At 41.4% G+C, this 16,154-nt stretch overlaps 1 protein-coding gene across 2 annotated transcripts in view; it reads left to right on the forward strand.

The window, feature by feature from the left end:
- b4galt5 (UDP-Gal:betaGlcNAc beta 1,4- galactosyltransferase, polypeptide 5) overlaps window positions 1-14,471 on the forward strand; it is a 49,156-nt gene extending 34,685 nt beyond the window's left edge. For both annotated transcript variants that reach the window (XM_086030604.1, XM_086030612.1), the window contains exons 2-9: window positions 4,878-4,994; window positions 5,314-5,427; window positions 7,024-7,151; window positions 7,797-7,913; window positions 8,424-8,611; window positions 8,702-8,824; window positions 9,183-9,284; window positions 10,336-14,471. In XM_086030604.1, coding sequence (XP_085886730.1) covers window positions 4,878-4,994; window positions 5,314-5,427; window positions 7,024-7,151; window positions 7,797-7,913; window positions 8,424-8,611; window positions 8,702-8,824; window positions 9,183-9,284; window positions 10,336-10,483 — 1,037 coding nt within the window. In that variant the 3' untranslated portion in view covers window positions 10,484-14,471. The remainder of the gene's footprint in view (window positions 1-4,877; window positions 4,995-5,313; window positions 5,428-7,023; window positions 7,152-7,796; window positions 7,914-8,423; window positions 8,612-8,701; window positions 8,825-9,182; window positions 9,285-10,335) is intronic.
- The last annotated feature ends 1,683 nt before the right edge of the window (window positions 14,472-16,154 follow it).

A 16,154-nucleotide genomic window follows, 5' to 3' on the forward strand; every position in this document is an offset into this window, starting at 1 on the left:
CAGGACTGTGTCACATGCCAGAAGTCTCTGAGCAATTTTCCATCATATGACGACACAGAGTGTCAGACTTTTTAATGGTGATGCTCGAGGAGGTGAGCTGCAAGTCTTTGTGTGTGTTCTTAGATTCCCATTTAATGCTGCTAACTTCTGTTAAAGTCACTGTATAACCACGAGTGTCTAGTCCTGCAAGCTAAGCACTTTGTGCTGAACAAGATGAATGTGATGGAAACGGTAATACAATTAGCGATGACAAATCACATCCAGTGGATTTATAGCTCAGCGGTATTACTCACACGCGCATGCACAAATACATGGACGTGCATTCATCGAGGGGTGTGTATCATGTTGGGATTGCTTGGTCTGGATTAGTGGTGGAGGGATTGTGCTGAGTTGCAGGTTCACAGAGGAAGCAATTCAACTGTAGCCGTGTTGTGCTAGCTAGCAGGTATTGCCCAGTGAAACAACAAATGTAAGAAGTCCAAATATTGTTCAAGGAGTTGTGGCCAAGCTCTTTTTTTGTCACGAGTCATGAGTATGTCCTTAATAAGTCACTCAATGTGGATTATCTGATTATTGGGATTCAGATAACAGAGACAAAAAAAAGTGCTTAGTTTGCTGTGCCATTGGACATTTAACAAATTGCCACCTTTATTTTCACTGAGAGTCTGGTGACATTCCAGTAATGTTTAACATCATACTTGTTTCTTCAGAACCATGTGTTAATAAACCTGTAATGCGATCAAGGGAGGTAGGTGTCCTTTAACTCCTCTCTTTGGAAATGATTCACTGCTTGTGGATCCAACTGCAAATGACTAGATACACCAGTTGGACTTCGGTAAACATCGGGGCATCACATTGCGCCGTCTGATTGATGTAGCGAACACCGTCATAACATCGGACCCCGTCAGGAAGCGTCTGGTGGGCGTTTCAGCATGTTGAATCAGCGTCGTGAGTCTGACTGGCTGTTAGCTACCGAATCAGCGCACGGGGCTGCCTTAATCTTACAAGTACAAGAGCGAGAGTTGGCAATCTAAGTATTTCACGATACTGTGTAAAGAGCTTGATGGTTTGCTTAGCTTGGGAGTTCGTGAGCGAAAAATATAGCTGAATGCATTGGCTTTTTCTAACCATGATCAATAGTGACTACCGCCACCGAAGGCATGGAGGGGTATTACATCTCACGCATGTACAGAAGGCACTTTAATGGTCAGCGTCGCTGTCTGTCGTTGCAGTGTATTTTTCCAGCGCGATGTGCCGACATTCGGCCCGATGCCACATGGGATAAGCGCCGGTCACAGTTGGCCAACGTCGGATTGGTCCATTTAGGCCTTAAGAATAAGGCCGGCCTTGCTGCCTTTTCCACCATTTGTTCCCCTGATCGCATTCTTCCAATATTTATATTGAAAATATCAGAAATGTGTAGGCGTAGGATTTTGCCCACTGCCCCCAGTGACATTGTGAAAGTGTTCTTGGTCAACACTTACTATCACGAAGCGTTTTTGTGTGTCTGTATGTGGGGTAAAACTGTGGAACAGTCTGGACCTACACCACAAGCAATGCCAAAGCGGGGCTTAGCATTAAATTTCTCAGTCACTGGCTCTTTCCTACCATTGTTTGTATGTGCTTGTTGTTGCTTACCATGTTGGTATGTAATTACAATGATCCCTCATTCATCGCGGTTAATGGGGGGACAGCACCCGCCGCAATAAGTGAAAACCGCAAAGTAGAGTCGGACATATGATTATGATTATGATTATTATTTTATATATTTATTATACAGTTTTATTTTGGGGGGTTTGCGCCTCTGTTACGCTGTTGCGAACCCCGACATGGTTCCCACACTTCTAAATACTTAAACAATGAATTTAACTATAAAAATGCAAAATGAAGAATAGAAATACCAAGCTTGCAGGCTGTGATCAGAATTTAGCTTCGACTGGCCGCGGCAGCTGACGATCACGAGGGAACGTTCGCTAAAAACTACGTTAAAGTTTTCATTTTTATCATAAGATTGACTTACCTTAACTCGAATGCCATAGTGTAATTTATCCAATCCTGCACTTTAAAACGCTTGTCGTCGTCGTGAAAAGTGAAAGTAAAAGCGGCCACTTCTTGTTCTTCTTCTTCGCCTGCTTTTTCTTCTTCTTCTCCTTCTCCTACTTCATTTCAAAAACGAAGAAGAAGCATGGCCGCCGGGGGATCATGCATTAACTTTATCTTTGCACAATAACATCAATAAAGTCCTTTGCATAAAATGCAACCCGGGATTGTAGTTAAGGTAGGCTGTTTTAAGACAACCTAAGACAAACTAACAAACACTTTCACACTTTATTTGGCGATGTCTTAAGTCGTCCATGCCGCTGGCCGGCCAGGGGCAAGCTGCGCTGCGCTCACGACTTATAAACACAGCTGTTGTACTGTACTATCCGATTTTTTACAAAACTTTATTAGAGCAAACACATCATTACAAATATGGAGGAGAAAGTATCCGTCTTGACTGACTAAATCAACAGCACATTTGAATAGTGGACGAGACTAAGCGAGAGGCTGCAATGATGCGCACCCAGTCAGATCACGCACAGGACAGTGTGTGGAAAAAGTAAATCCACTTGTGCTCTCGTTGGTCGATCTCGCGCTGGGAACCAGTCACCGCCTTTTATGAGTGCCTGCGGGTATGTACAAAGCCTCCGAGTCAACTCGTATCTTTGAAACGTCTTTCTGCAATATAGCTCCAGATATGGCTGTGTTGTTCATTTTAAATTATGCTTCTGAAAAATCCGCGATGCACTGAGGGCGCAAAAGTTGAAGCGTGAAGTAGCAAGGGATAACTGTATTACTGAAATGTACAGTATTTTGAATTATTCAAACCACTATTTTGATAGTAATTGTATAATCAGCTGCTGAAAGCAATGGCCTAAGTCATGTTTTGACAAAATTCATTTATTTGCCTTAAACCTCTCCTCAGAATGCTGGCCACCTCTGGTAAAATCGACTGCATCCTTAGTTAAACAACAATTTTACACCTGAAATTAAATTATTAATACATATAAAATCATCAGAATGTGGTTCAGTTTTAAGTGTTTTCTGAAAAAATGACTTAAGTGACTATTTTGAGAGTGACGATATGTAATATATTGTACATCAAATTTTCAAATCTGTTATATATATATATATATATTAGTAGGACTTGTATAGGTGTAACTTAACCATAAGTGAAGCGAAAGTTAGTATGTGTGGCTTGCTTGTAATATAAATGTGAGATGGGGGTGGGATTTAATAACTTTTCTTCTTCCCACTCCTTTTTTGAGCAGCATGCTTAGAGCGGTCACAAATGGTGAGCTTTTGTTCTGTTTTTGTCTATGAACTTCTTTTATTTGTTTTGGGGGATTTCTTTCCTGAAAAATGTAGATGCTTGTGCTGACTTGCTCAAAAACAAAAAATAAATCATCATCATCATCATCATCAACACTTGCAACACAATCAGTCTATCAATGAGTTTTTCATCTAGAATTCCATCAACTGAGAGAACAAATAACGCATATGTTTTATCTTTTATTCTGTTAGTGCCGGGTTTTTTCCCATTACGAATCATCATTGGTGACTCACAGTCATTAGATGAATATGTGTTGCCTAACAAGGGAGCAATTGCAATTACATTACGACAGGAACCAGTCAGTCAATGTGTTCTTCATTTCGTTCTTGTTAGAGTACAGTTTCCTCCTTATTGTGAACACCCGCCTTCTTCATCGCTGATTAACATTCCAGTTGTTGACTTCTTTGGAATGAAAGCCTGGATGTCTGGTCAGGAAATTCCCCTCAGTGAGTCACCAAGGCAGAGATACTGTATTTCAGGGGCAGTTTTAAGGTCAGCTAGGACAGGGGCCTCCAACCCCTGGGCCACGGAGTACCAGGCCGCAGGCCACTTTGGACCTGGCCGTGGCGGGATGCACAGATGAAAGAAAGAAAGGAAGGAAGGAAGGAAGGAAAGAAGAAAAGAAGGAAAGAAGGAAAAGTACGTCCGGTTTATTTATTATCCGAGGCTGAAAAACATTTTATTTTTTGAAGTATTATGTGGACGTGAGTGTGCAAAAGTAATACAGTATGGTAAGGTATAATTCAATTTGAATGAAGAAATGCTTGGGAAATGCTGGCTTTTTTTTTTCCCTCCAGTAAAGTTGTCATTTTAAGACTGTGAGGATTCCGCCAGACAGCGACGATACATAGGAAAATGGTATATATTACTGGATGGATTAAACTCATGTTGTTTTGGCACTGACGCAGAGTAGCGGGTCATGTTTTTACGAACTTTGCTGCACACTAAAATGGTCAGGTTTTACTTGAATATTTGTTGTCGTTTAACACAAGGTCATTGGCAAATTCTTTGTCACTTACAGTTATTGTTGTCTTTTTTTTTTCTCTGCTTGGCCAAATGTTAAAAAACAGTATACAATACATGAAGTCTGTGAGCTTTCTGTACCAGAGAAGGAAACCCCACCTCATTAAAACCCCAGCAGCTGACGGCACTGGAAGCATTTATTTCAAAAGAAGATTCGACTGTGACCAGATTCAATTGCTGATACAGCGATGAGTCTGGATTTCCCGGCTAATAGTCAATACCTTACAGGCACGTGGATTTAAGTGCGAATTACACTTCACGGCTTCAGGTGGGAGTTCAGGAGTGGGAGGGGGTGTGGGGAGCAATGGGTACATTTACATATTATCTGTAAATAAAGTGCTAGGCTTTAGTTTGCATTGATGGACTATTGTGAGCCCCTACATCTGCATCATCCTGAATTATTCCCTGAATGTTTTAGGACTAAACACCTGGGAGTGGGAGCACAAACCTAAACTTGTACTTGTTGTGTCTCTTTCCACAGTGAACGAATATGTGTTCATGGTCCAAGCCAGAGGGATCCGGATCCGAGAAAATGTGAAGAATATAGGTGCTCAGGTCCTGGAGCAGGTGGTAAGAGGTGCCTACAGCAATGGCACAGGTACATAATACATCATGCCCCAAGGGTCTGCTATCCTGTTCTTCGAGGGCCGGTTTCCTGATGTTTTCCATGTCTTCCTGTTGCAACACACCTGATTGAAATGATCAGATAATAAGCAAGCTCCGCAGAAGCTGGATGACGATCCTGATCAAATCAATCAGGCGTGTTGCAGCAGGGAGATATGGAAAACAGACAGGAAAGCAGCCCTCAAGGAACAGGACTGAAGACACCGTTCTTCACCGATGCCCATCAGAAGTGGATGGCTCATGCACAAATAAAAGCTCACAAGACACGAACTGACATCTTTGCCTGTTTCCAGATTACACTTATGACTTCAACATGAGTGAGAGTGATGCTCCCCCCACTGCATACCTCCCTGAGGGCTTCACGTACTTCCCCTCACAAGTTTGCCCTGAGAAGCTACCTCCCATGAGTAGGTTCATTGTTGATTTCATTTTATTTTTCTTCAAACATTTGTTTTCCGGGTCTGTTGTGTTGCCGCTTATTTATGAGCCGGTCCAGTTTTCCCGTGTGATTTGGGTGCTACGGGAGTATGGATGGGAATTGATAAGAATTTTGCAATTCCATCCGGTTCCTTGCCGATTTTCTCATTGATTCTCATTCGTTGAAAGAATGTATTAATACAAATTACATCTGATATCATTGCTGTCATCTGATAATACGGAAGATGCGATATGGACAAAATTGTGTACGATATAGGTCATTTTATATCCCAAAAACAACATACCTTATGGTATGGCACCCGCAGATTCATCTACTCAGTTTTATTTTCCACTATTTTTGAACATATTCTTTTGGTGGTCAACCCTCGTTTTTTGTGGAGTACGCTTTTTGGCGGGTTTTGTCTGTTTATTCAAGAAAGTTTGGCGGTTACATTTTTATTTATATTTGTTCTTTTTTTTTTCACTGTATTGGTAATGGGCATTAATTACTTTATACACGGATTTCCCCTTTTCATGAACCGGCCCAGTCCCTAGCCCCCAGTACAGTGGGGGTCCACTCTATGGTCCAGTATATATTTTTTTCATTTTTCCATTGAAATTAATGACAGTTTTCTCTGATATTTCTCCCATTTATTTAGAAAACACATTTTAAATAGAAAAGAAATTGATAGAGTCTGAATAAATTGCAACAAAACACAAATCACTGAAAAATATAATTCAAAATATCTGGTAAGTTAATGTGCTTTTGCACGGTGGGAGTTGACATATGTTACACATTCACACTGCACCGAATCCACTGCATAACATTAACAACTGGATTAAGCATCGGTTGATTGGTCGTCAACCAAGGACGACATAATAGAAAAGTGACTGTTGCTGCGTTACCTTTTCAGACGCGACAGAGCAAACACAATACCCCATACATCCAAATAACAATATAAACTATAGTGTTATGTCAAACATCAGCATCATGTTGGAAAAGTTCAGAACCAAAATGAACTTTTTGCCTGTGACGTCATCACCGATTTGTGATGTAAGAAGAATCGATGCGGAATTGTTATTCAAGCAAACAAGCGATTCGTAGGAAGCTGTTTTCCATTCCGAAATTGATGAACTTATGTTACACATCAAGTCAGTGTTCCAGCTGTCACATTGTCCGGGCCAAGAAATCCAGTTGTGCGTATGGAATGTTGACCAGCAAACGTTGAGGTCAATTGAGCTGACAATTTGCCGTGGACGCCCTCATCTGAAATTGTATTAGTGATGATTTTGGCTCTCTGCCACGGTTAATTTTTTTTCCATATCGGATTGCAGTTGTGGCGTTTTAATTTCAGTTTTGATTGATGATTTATACAAATGTTAAGTCATTGCACGGAATAGCTTAATGTGCCTAATTATGCTTCTGAGCGCTCAACTGTTAAAGCGTTTCAATCACATTGCTGTTTTTCCCTCCTACGTGCTCTTTCTCTAACCACTTTTTGTAATCATTAACGCATATTGCTTTTGTCGTTTTTCTTTCCACTGTTTCATATTATACAAACCGTGTCTTTTTCCTGCAAACACAGAGGGTAGATTGGAGGTGAATATGAGTGAAGTGTCACTGGAGGATGTGGAGAGATCCCTGCTGCAAGAAGAGACTAAAATTGCCCCAGGAGGCCACTGGAAGCCCAAAGACTGTTTACCTCGCTGGAAGGTATGTCACCATACACAGCGGAGGAGCATTCGCCAGAATGCATGCAGTTAGCCCTCGCTGAGAACACTCTTGATTTTCTCTGTAAGATATTTCATTTGAAGTCAGACAAGTTGAAACGCTCAAGAAGGGCACGCCAAGTGAATATTCTCATTCATCCCGGTCATCGTATTCTCAGGGCATTGATCTTCTGGGTGTCTTAGAAGTCGTTTTTTTTCATTGGTGAAATAAAGAGGTCTACTCTTTGCTTGCGTCCAAGTATTCCTGCATGCCATCCGTCTGTCTCATTCATTCATTTGCCCTGAGAGTCTGCGCTGACAAACACATCTTTAGATACACGCTCCTATAGACCAGGCTTGGCTCTCTCAACTAACAATACGCTCTCTGCATGTGCTTTTTGTTCATGTGACTTTTGTTTGCTTTGTATTCACTTTCAAAGGAAGCTCAAAATGTGGTTTTGAATAGAAGCAGCTCACGTGTAAAACCAACAACACACCTTTCAGCTGACTTTGACTGCCCCGCTTCACCCGTGATTGATTGAATGTCGGATGTCAGTGCCTAAATTAGATATCAATTTCTTTTTTTCTCCTGTTCCAAGCCCACATGCATGTCAGCTCATGTCTCTTTTACTACCTTTCGTCGCCTTAGGTGGCAATCTTAGTCCCGTTCAGGAACCGACACGAGCACCTGCCCATCCTCCTGAGACATCTGGTGCCAGTGCTGCAGAAACAGAGGCTCCAGTTTGGCTTTTATGTCATAGAGCAGGTATGCTCGCATCTAGCTTTTGCCAGCTTTACCACCAAGCATTTAGCAATATGACAAGACCTTTCAAAATGGCCGTCTATCAAAATTTTAGTCCGTTTGGAATGACCACTTCAACCTGAATACGTCAACATTTTTCAAAATTGAATGATGGGTTCCAGAGAAATTGACTTTTTTTCCATCCATCCATTTTCTGAACCACTTATCTCGTGGTAAGGAAAAATGGCCTTCTGGCGGAATGTTTTTGTGTGGTAGAAAATCTAGTCAAAACACCTTTAAATTAGAGGTGATTGGTCATGTGTCGTTCTGCATGTAGCAGAGTTTTTTCCGTTAAGTGTATTTTTGTCTTGGAAGATTTCCGAGGTCTTTGACGTGCTCAATCCATTTTTTTTTTTTTTTTTTAATTTCACAAAGGTGGCAGCCACTTGTCATGTTGCTACCAAGTGACCCTCCCACAATGCTCGGACGCCATGTGTTCCTTCATCACTTAAATATTTTAAATCCCCCATCCAGGCCGGAACGGAGCCGTTTAACCGAGCCATGTTGTTCAATGTGGGCTACAAGGAGGCCATGAAGGATCTGGACTGGGACTGTCTGGTCTTCCATGATGTGGACCACCTCATGGAGAATGACAGAAACTACTATGGCTGCACGGACATGCCCAGACACTTTGCAGTCAAGCTTGACAAGTACTCGTACATGTGAGTCCAGATAGTGTCTCCTTGGGGGTCTCTAGTAAGTGTGGTTCATGCTTAATATTCATTTAATATACGTCTAATTGTTCCTCGAAGGCTTCCGTATAATGAGTTCTTTGGCGGTGTCAGCGGCCTGAGAGTGGGACAGTTCAATAAGATTAATGGATTTCCCAATGCATTCTGGGGCTGGGGAGGAGAAGACGATGACCTTTGGAACAGGTAAGAACAGAGACACACGCATACACACACAGACCTTGTCCTTTGAAAGTGTACTACTGCGGCAAGCTGTCAATATAGCATTACGTATTTCCAAGAGATGGATGAACCACCGAATCTGGTTGTGTTCTCTTTTATTTTCCCCTGCACTTACCTTTGTCACACAGATTTGTCTTTCCACCTGCTTTGCGCACACACAGTACTGGTCTTTTATTACCGATTTTAATCGTGTGCTGTACTTGTATGTCCATATTATGTTCCAGGCTGAGCGCGTAGTCTTGACAGACATTCTATGAACATACGGTAATTAGTGTCACCAAGGCAGCATTCATGCATCAATGAGCACCAAATGTGTTTCTAGGGTGCTGTATGCCAATTACACCGTAAGCAGACCACACGGAGAGCTGGGGCGCTACATGTCCATTCCACACCACCATCGCGGAGAGGTCCAGTTCCTGGGGAGGTCAGTGCCAATGCATGCTAAACTCACACGCACTTCACACGCACACTCGCACTCTCTAATTGGAATGAAGCTTAGGCTCATGTGAGCCAGTCACATGAAAAGCCCGAGCAGTGACTTGAAGGGAATTCCAACTTGTTTCAAGACTTTGCATGTGACATATTTAAAACCGCTCAGGGACCGTCATACTCACTGGTAAATTCCAAGTTGCATTCATTGCGTGAAATTCTGTATAAATGTAATGTGTTTTGGCTTCCACTGCTTAACACGAGAAATACAGTGGCTTGAAATATGAGTTTAATTCGTTCCGTGACTTTGCTTACATCTTGATCATCTTTCCCCATTGAAATGAATAGAAATGCCATTAATCCATTCCAGCCCCCCCCAAAAAGGTGAACTAGCACTCAATAAAATTGTACTTTATAAAAACAAATAACAAAATTAATTAGAATGTAGACAATTAAACAGTTTGTGCATCACGTTTAAGTAATTGTGTCTCCTTCTGGTGTGTGTGACACAAACGAAGAAGAGTCTGTAAGTGAGTCCCAATCCGATAACTCGGCAGTGTATTTAAAACGGAAGGCAAGTCAAAAAAATGTCTTTACAATGTGTTCTATGCTGCCGCACTAGTCTAAACATGGTATTCTAATTAATATTGCGTCGGTGGAATATGAATTAAGCAGCAAAATCAACCTAAAACATTTACGCGCTGCAGACGTTATCATTGTTACACAGTGCCAGCTTCCCGTTAGCTTCCGGCGACAACCAGAATGTTCCCCCACTGGCTGTTTACTTCCACTGTTTCCAGCTGTGTTGCAATGTCGCATAGTATAAAAGATTGTTTTCATTTTGGCAATATCTGTGTACCTCTGGATCAGTCTAGGCCAACCCGCGGCTCGTGAGCCGCATGCGGCTCTTTGGCCAGTTTCATGCGACTCCTGAAGCCTTTTTCGAAAATGACCACAGAATGGTGCGGTAAATGTCTGACTGCAGAGGTTGAAGTGAAATGTCTTGAAAACAACAAACCTCATGAATTGTCTGTTTGCTCTCGCAGGTATAGTCTTCTCCGCCACTCAAAGGAGAGGCAGAAAGTGGATGGTCTGAACAACTTAAACTACTCCCCCCTAGTGTCCAAGAGGCCTCTCTACACCAACATCACGGTCAGCTTGAGCAGAAACCTTGCACCTGTAGCCGACTACTGATGTAGGCAGAGCTGGACTGAGAACCACCTGGGAATCAAAAGTCCTCTGGGACATCAGCCATATCTCACCAGTTGCGGCACTGCTGAAAAGCTTTTTAGTTTGTTCGTGCTTTGTTTCTTTTGTGGGTATGCAAAAAAGAAAAAAAAAACAGAGACTAAAATACGCGTTGGCTAAATCATACAAGAAAATAGGGAAAAATGCTGCACTTGTTTGTGCCACAGTCCACCACTTCACTCATCTGGGATTAACTAGTCTTCAGTGTCCACATGCCTTTTGCACCATTTTGGCCTTCAACACCCATCAAGTCATTAATTTCCTTCATTGAGTCTGCGATTAACTCATCCCTGCACTTCAGTTTACATTAGTTCTATAAAATAAGCCGTGAGACACACTTGCCACTCTTGCACGTGCGCAGCAGTTTGACTTAAAAGGTGATGACGTGGTCTCTTATTTTGCTTTTGCACTTCTTACATGAATGCAGTAGTCCTGTGAAAACATTTGCATGTACACACGCGCACACACGCACATACACGACAGACACGTGGGCGCTTGCAGCTGGTTCTGCAAAAGGTATGCCAAAATCTACAAATGAGAAGAACTATGAAAAGTGTTTTCAATCATCTATATGTGAGATAGTTTACGCTAATTTAGAGTATATTAATACCTTGCTAATTTCTTAGAACCATATTTTACCCTGTGAACGTACCATTTGAAGACTGTGATATTTGTGTTAGCGCTGTTGCTTTGGGTGTACATGGCTGCCAGCGAGTGGCTGTGGGTGGGAGAACATTGCTCGTCCTGTTAGCAATAAGCTGTAATATCACAGAGAGGAATTTCGACCCGACTGCCTCACGATACACATACGATACCGATGCAATAGCGCAGGTGCTAGCATATACTCGCATTGGACGACAGAGACGGAAAGACTGCATATGCAAAGGTTGCGTTTGAAGCACCTTTGCCTAAGTCAACACGCCACCGGATGAAGAACGGCGTCTTCTCAGAACCTCTGCATGGCCGCGTGCTTGTCTGGGACGATGTGAATGAAAGAGCCTATGCAAATGGCTTGTTTGGATCAAGTTGTCATGTCGTCGGAGTGAGAGTGACGGGAATGAGTTCAGACCCCACTTTGTTTTCCGTGCGTGGTCACAGACCCCTATTTGTGTGTGCGTGTGTGTGTATGTGTGGGTGTGCAATTGCCTCCGTTTTCACATGAGCTAACTGGAGGTAGAGATACTTGATTGCTGTCACTGTCCAGATGGTGTTTACAGGAGCTTTTGATTTATTTGTCTGATTGTATCGCGTGCCACCCGCCCCCCCCCCCCCCCCCCCCAACTGTAAATCTCGTTAGTAATGTATTGATGCCTCATTTAGTAATATTATTTTAAAACTAAAAACTTCTTTCTCGTAGATCTGAATATTTAAGTCATGCTGTCAGGTTGCTTTGTCGAGTGGCGTGCGAGTCGAGCATCGCGCATGCACACCGGCTGACGTTCTGCTAGTACACAGCAGTCAAATAATTGCCCTTCTTTGATTTAAGTGTGCTCTAAATTGACCGTCTCAACCTACATAAATGAGTCAACGATTTCAAAAAAAAAAAGACAAATACAGACATGCTCTCACTGGCTGTCCTCTTGTCACTCCATTTCACTCGTATCGCTTGTATGCATCAAAGATTTGTTTTTGTGTGTTGAATTACTGTTGTTCCCACAGTGAGGCTGGACCTCTTTTTATTTATTTGATCTTTTATGGATTATTTTCTGTAATTGTTTTTGTTTTTATCATTTCTGGCAGTTGATGTGCTGATGATGACATGATGTATGACAGGCTGTGTTAGACGCACTGAATCTTGTAGTCGTGTATTTGTTTGGGGGTTGTAAAGTTCGGATCCTGTGTTTGAACCTGAGAGCAGCTTTATTTCATGTCAGACGTGAAGTCTGATGAAATAGACCGGGACCCGTTTAGGATGGTGTGTGTTAAACTGCTCAGCAGACACGTCTGAGGACGCCATTTTGTGTGACAACCGCAGGGAGAGCAAGAAAGCTAAGCAAGTGTGAGCTGTCCAATTATTTCATTGAGCACCTCCATTTAAACGGAGTGGTAATGGCGCTGGCCTGCTTGAGAGCTCCTTTCTCAAAAGTTTCCATTGCTCTTTTACGAGGCAATTCTAAGGACATGCGGCAACCAGTACCAACAATCTAAATCATTCTGACTAACACCGATTGTTTTACATCTACTAATCTAGCGTCTTCAAAGAATGAGGGGAGAAGCTATCTGGCAGTTCAGTGGAACCTAGGTTTTTGTGAATCCATTCCAGAAAGTCTGACTAAAACTAAATCGTATGGCAATAATTCCATTAGGGAATAGTAAATTAGTCATTCTAATGTAAACTGTTCCTGACACCAGAAAGTATTAACAAAAAAAAAATACATTTTACGGAGAATAACTAGAGTTATGTACACAACCAATGAGAAATAATAAATATGAATGACTAACAAAGTAGATAAATTAACATTTAAGATCACTTTTGCTTTTATTGGCGTTTACAGCATGGAAGGGTGTCCTTTCTTGAATTCTTCCTGTTTCTCACCTCCTTTATCCAATATCTGTCCCTCTGAACTTTCCGTAGTATTGTGAAGGAGGAAAAAAAAGTTCAGGTCATGGCAAGCCACAAGCCACAATGCAAGCTGTTATTAACAACTCAAAGGAATAACAAACCTCACAGTCTGCTCAGCATCACTCGGATAAGTTGGGGCAACATTGGTGTAACAACCTGTCAAAAAGTAGGCCTTCAAAGAAAAAGCACGGCCGTTATAAGAAATTTCACCATACTTTATTTGTCCTTTTTATGGCTTATTTAGCAGTCTCACTCAACCTATTTTGCGCATATTTTTTGAGCGCAACTGTTAAATAAGCCACAATGTGGCCCAAGAAAGTCTGGTGAGACTTATTATACTGGGCACTTTTATTTTGAAGGTGTACAGGGTGTGTTATGCAGATGTTGCCTGAATGTTTGATAGGACTGGGAGGCTAATTGCTTTGATTTGTACATAAAAGCTTGCATTGTGGACTATCAAACCAGTTTGGATACAACTTACGATATTGAATGAAAGCACATAAAATAAAAAAGTAAATGTATATATACACATATCATACAGAAACTACGGCATATGAAAACCGAGGTTCCACTGTACCAGCTTGTCCTTGGACAATGTGTGGAAAAATGTTTGCTTTTACTGCGCTCAACCATCAGGAGATGGTTGGTTCTGGTTGTGGTTCAACATCGAAGCATGTATTTACCTCCTAAACGAACGCTCAAGAGGTGCTCAGTGGTAGTTGTGGATAGTCACAGCATTTATGTAAAGGATTAAAGCTTTTCCATGCGTGTTTGAGTGAAATGGCGAAACCCTCCAGAGGTGGAACTGCACTCTTTTGAGAGTTGAGGTTTTGTAGTTTTCTTTTCCTGCACTGATCATGATTTATAGGAGCCTGATAGTGAGCAACTCAGCAGGTTCTTTCTTTTCTTGACAATTACATGAAACACTGTATATGTTTTACTTCATCATTGCTTTAAATTAGAAGCTCAATGGACATATCGAAGAGCCAAACGGTTTAGGTTAGGCGCATTCACATGAGGATTTAACAAGAAGGGTGCTTGCTATATGAAGAGACCTGATCGATCATACAGTCAGTATTGGGCTTTATCTTCAATAATGTAGAACAAGCAGTTTCGTCCACCTGCTGATGAATTAAAAATGTGGGATTTTTTTCCCCCCATGACAGCTGACTGGCTTACTGACTGGTAACACTCAAAATCAGTCTGTACTCTTATGCTTGTTTTCAGTTGGCGATAGGAGCATGCTGGCCAGTCATGTACCTCTTTACACACACACGCACGCACACACACGCACACACACACCCCCACACACACACACATACACACACACACACACATATATATATATATATATATATATATATATATATATATATATATATATATATATATATATATATATATATATATAATATACACACACACACATATATATTTTAGTAAATGGTCTCAGTCCAGATAAAGATGGCGCCTGCTGTTCATGGTACCATAACCTCACCTGTTCTGATCCATTCTATGCTGGTTTAAATGAAGGAACCATACTTGGGCATCTGACAAAACTGGCAGCCTTAAAAGCTTCTTAATTTATTGCAGTGTTTTTCACTGAAAAGTTTTATTTCCATTTGTTTTTTGGTTTTTTTTGTTTTTTACAAGCAAAAATATTTAAATTTCAATAAGTGCATATCAAGTTAGAGATCATTGTAAATATTGTTGTGTGTAGTGTTTTAGAAAATCTATAAGGTCTTAAATTTACAACAGATGGTAGCATAAAGAACAAGGATTTTGAGTGGGTTTGGCTGGTACGGGTGCCATTTAAGTGACGCTTACATAGCGACGACATCAATGTTTTTACATCACTGCTTCCCAGCACAGCTTTTTTTAAACACAAAACATTTCAGTATCCTCGCTCCCCCAAATTTGGATTGGTCTCACCTTTGCAGATGCGTTCTGCATTCAAGTGGCCCATCCCACTTAAGATGCTGGTATTGACGAGACGTGTCGTGGCAGAAGTGGGCACTGCCTTCCCATTTTTTTTCTGCTCGTGACATCTCCAAGGGTGACAGCAGTTGGAGTGTTGATGAGTGAGCTGCACTTTAAGGCGGCTAGGCGTCTGCCAAAAACACCGTGTGCTTTAAATGCAACAAAAATACTGGCACCCTAACCAGAGACACAATCTGCTCCAAAATCTCCACTAATTTATTTTTTTTCTATGGATCTGAACCAGTAACATCACAAAACAGACTTCACGAAATTATTAATGAATGGATTATTGAAATGACATTGTTCCTGATTGTAAAGAGGGACATTCTCCTTAAATTATTCACTATAAGCCACTTGTCAAAACTTGATATCAGCCTTACGTGGATCTGTATGTGTATTGGCATATTTATCTTTTGATTATTGAAATTTGTATGATGGGGATTTTCTTTTATACCATCATTATTGTCAAAGTACACCAATAAAAAACTTGTAAAGATGCAGTGGCTCTGTCTTTATGTTGCACACCGCTCATCATTTACTGGCCGCAGGGTTGGCGGCTCCTTTTTTGAAAATATTTCTAATACTTTGGTTACATTTCACTGCAAACATGAGCACGTACGCTGGATGGCCACTGATGAGTTTGTTGGTGCTTTAACAAATCACAGGCCAGATCAGTAAAAGGGCTCAGTTGTAATCTTCACCAGTGACAAAATCAAATTGAGTTTGGTTGCTGCTCTACAGTAAATTAATCTTGTTGGGAAGCTAACATGATTTATGTAAAGGTGCCTGAAAACTAAAAGCCTGAGGCGCAATAAGCAGAGAGAGAGCCAGCCGCGTGCCTCCTCTTAAATACCCAAACAGGATTTTTGTCTCTGCAACTGAGACTTCTTGTGGGCCACCGTTTAAAAAAGATAAAAACCTGTACAGAACATTTCGCTGTCTTTCCACTGTCATTTAGCATACTCAAATGCATATCCCACGCATTGGAAACTTGACATTTGCCAGAATCATCCAGTGCATGCCCAAGTTTTGGCATTTTGCATATTCATATTATGCGTCACTGATGGTGTAGTG

Source organism: Filicampus tigris, chromosome 1, assembly GCF_054856515.1.
Source record: "Filicampus tigris isolate MCC_2025a chromosome 1, RoL_Ftig_1.0, whole genome shotgun sequence".
Taxonomy (NCBI): Eukaryota; Metazoa; Chordata; class Actinopteri; order Syngnathiformes; family Syngnathidae; genus Filicampus; species Filicampus tigris.